We start from the raw sequence: 2,950 nt of genomic DNA on the forward strand, positions 1-2,950 counted from the left end.
CAAGCATTTACGTACACACATATATTGTTGATTCTTACTTTCGAGAATCTTCTACAACTTTGGAGAATAGGCAGGAGTTTCATAATACATATTTAACAGTATAAGCTATGCATGTTTTAAAATATAAATTTAATCTAAACAAGCGTTGATATTAAAATAAATATATAATAACAATTTCGTGACACTCTTTAGATCTAAAATTATTATAGTTTACGCACTTAAAACTTAAGTTTTCCGCAATATATCTATAATCTGTTTTGTTTTATCCTTCGTTTATCGTTTTAATTAATATCTAAGTTATTTATTGATTAATTGATTTATTACTTATTTATTGATTAATGATACTGTAGTTTATTTACTACATATTTTTGTAGCACTATTTTCAGATTTCGCTGAAGATGTAATAAGTATATTCCGAAACGTTCAAACATTGTAAATAAAATGTTTTGTGTTTTATCAACCCTCTTTATCTTCATTATTAGAGTCCTATTACTTTTGGGCCTCCTTGTATATCACAAGCATCAGCCTATTTGTTGGTTGGTTATTATTTCACGTTAAATATTATGCAGTGTAAGTGATACCAGTATAAATTAGGAAGTTGTTGCCGATGGTTCGATCAAACATTCTACTAAAACTCTTTAACTTAATTTTTCTCCGTTTTGATCAAACGCAACAAACTAGTCGTCGACGTGTATATGTAGCCATAATGATAGCGTTGCGCACCTAATAATGAAGTGGCTCTTGTCTCTTATACTGGTTTAACCAGACAAAGCAAAGGCCTGGCAAAAATAACTCCATTAAAGTAATGCTACACCCAACCCACTCCTGATAGTTAACTAATAAAATTAAAATATCTTTATTCTGTTCTCAGTTTTCAGACAAGTTCAACTTAACTAAACTATATTTTGTTCTGGTCTTTTGACTTCAGCATTACGACAAAAACAAAAATTCACAATTCATCTCATGACATAAATTTAGCTTTGAACGCCCAAAACAATTCTAAAATGAAACCTTGCACGACATATAACTACGTGGTTTTACATATAAAGTACTATAGCAACAAAGTAAACAGAAAAAAAAAAGAAGCTTAGTAAAAATCAAAGACAAAACAACACCATCGAACAAACTAGAACCAGAAGTTACTAAGTTTAACACAATGATTTGAATTCCATACGTTGGATTAACATCCACAGAACACGTCGTTTAACTGTAAACTAAGCTAAACTAAGTTAGCTTCCTGTCTTTGTAGACAACAAACATGAGATATTAATCACAACGGCAAAGCGGTACGTACAGTAAACTTTATAGCAGTATAATTAGTTCTTCCACACAGAGTGTCTTGAAAGTTAAATATAAATATCAACAATTGGTTAAAACAATTGTATGGGAGTAGAGTTGCTTAGGTTAAATTACTTCCATCACCTCTGACATTAAACACCTCATACATCATTGTACTGTCGTTTGTTTACTATTCGTGGACAAACGATCGCTGCAAGTACAGGTAAAATGTTAAATATCAACGACCTTTCCTTAACAACTTATATGTAATGTTATTTACGACTACATTAGAGATTAGGACAAGTATATATATGTAACTTGTGATGTCGTTTGTCTTGTTTTGGGCTGGCGAAGGCAATATTTTATGGCAAAGAATTTTAAAAATGGTTAAATAATAGTAACATTTGCTGAATAACTTTTATCGTCATATATCTTCCAACGTGGCTTTCTATGCGAATAATAACTAATATATTTGTTGTTCATAGAATTTTTGTTCCTTTCTCCTCCTGAACGACTCCTTACGCACAATGGACTAATCCCTAATTTGGAGCTGCGGATCAGATCAAAGGCAACTAGTTGACAGCACTAACTACCTGCATCACCTACTCTTAACCGAATAGCAGAATTATCTGTCACTCTTATAACGCATCCACAGATAAAAGTGCAAAGCGTGTGTGGTAGAAACACGTCTCGAACCCGAGACTTTCAGATCCCCAATCCAATGAGCTAACCACTAGGCCACGCTCGGGCTGGTGTTCACAGGATAAATGTATCATTGGGCAGAACGCTGAACTTCCATATGCAGTATTGTTATGTTACAACTTAACGAAAAACAAATTCCTAAAGAAATTAATTAAAGCTTCCGTTATTTGTATATCAAGAAGACGAAACAGGTAAGTATAATATATTTTAAATAACCAGCAATTATTTGTTGTGGTTACTAATTAAATCAATATAAACTTATTTTTGCGTTTGCATTCATTTTAACTTTAAAATGGCATTTAAAAAAACACACAAACTTAAATATAAAAGTACAAAGGTTTGTGCAAAGTAGCCGTATTTGCTTCTGGCAAAATTTGTTGAACATGCGCAGTTTATTTGAAATGCACGTGACTTGTTCAGGAATTATTCACAAGATGGCGCCCTTGCTTAAACGTAATTACGACCCACCTGCAAGCAATATATTGAAAGCGTTAGATGAGTTTGATGATTACATGACGTTGAGCACACGTTACGGCCAATTTGAAACAGGCGATATGCGATTTCAACTCAGTATAGCCAATGAGACACGTATTAATTTGATTCTTTGGTATCTTGTTTGTATATGGATCAGTGGATTGAATCTCGCTCTTGGAAGTGGAGACAAGACAATTCTTTCTAACGAAACATCTCTGGATTCCATGGGTTATAGCTTTTCAAACTTTGAACCACTTTCTACTGTAAGTATATAAAATATAAATACTATAGTAATTGTCATGCATGCTAGAACAGGATTCGAACGTTTGTTTTTGCTGAAACTTAATTAACTAAGTTATCAGACCAGAAACCTCTTGCTCAGACGTATTCTTATTGTCAACGGCACAGCGAACAAATGATTTCTAACATTGCTTATTGCAAAGTAGTGCCTCCCCCCCCCCAGTGGCACAGCGGGATGTCTGCAAATTTACAACGC

The 2,950-nt window shown here is 33.4% G+C and overlaps 1 protein-coding gene across 1 annotated transcript in view; it reads left to right on the forward strand.

Moving 5' to 3' along the window:
• The first annotated feature begins 2,423 nt into the window (after positions 1-2,423).
• LOC106458700 overlaps positions 2,424-2,950 on the forward strand; it is a 54,157-nt gene continuing 53,630 nt past the window's right edge. The window contains exon 1 of the mRNA XM_013918244.2: positions 2,424-2,717. Coding sequence (XP_013773698.1) covers positions 2,493-2,717 — 225 coding nt within the window. The 5' untranslated portion in view covers positions 2,424-2,492. The remainder of the gene's footprint in view (positions 2,718-2,950) is intronic.

The sequence above is a fragment of the Limulus polyphemus genome, unplaced genomic scaffold (assembly GCF_000517525.1).
Source record: "Limulus polyphemus unplaced genomic scaffold, Limulus_polyphemus-2.1.2 Scaffold502, whole genome shotgun sequence".
Taxonomy (NCBI): Eukaryota; Metazoa; Arthropoda; class Merostomata; order Xiphosura; family Limulidae; genus Limulus; species Limulus polyphemus.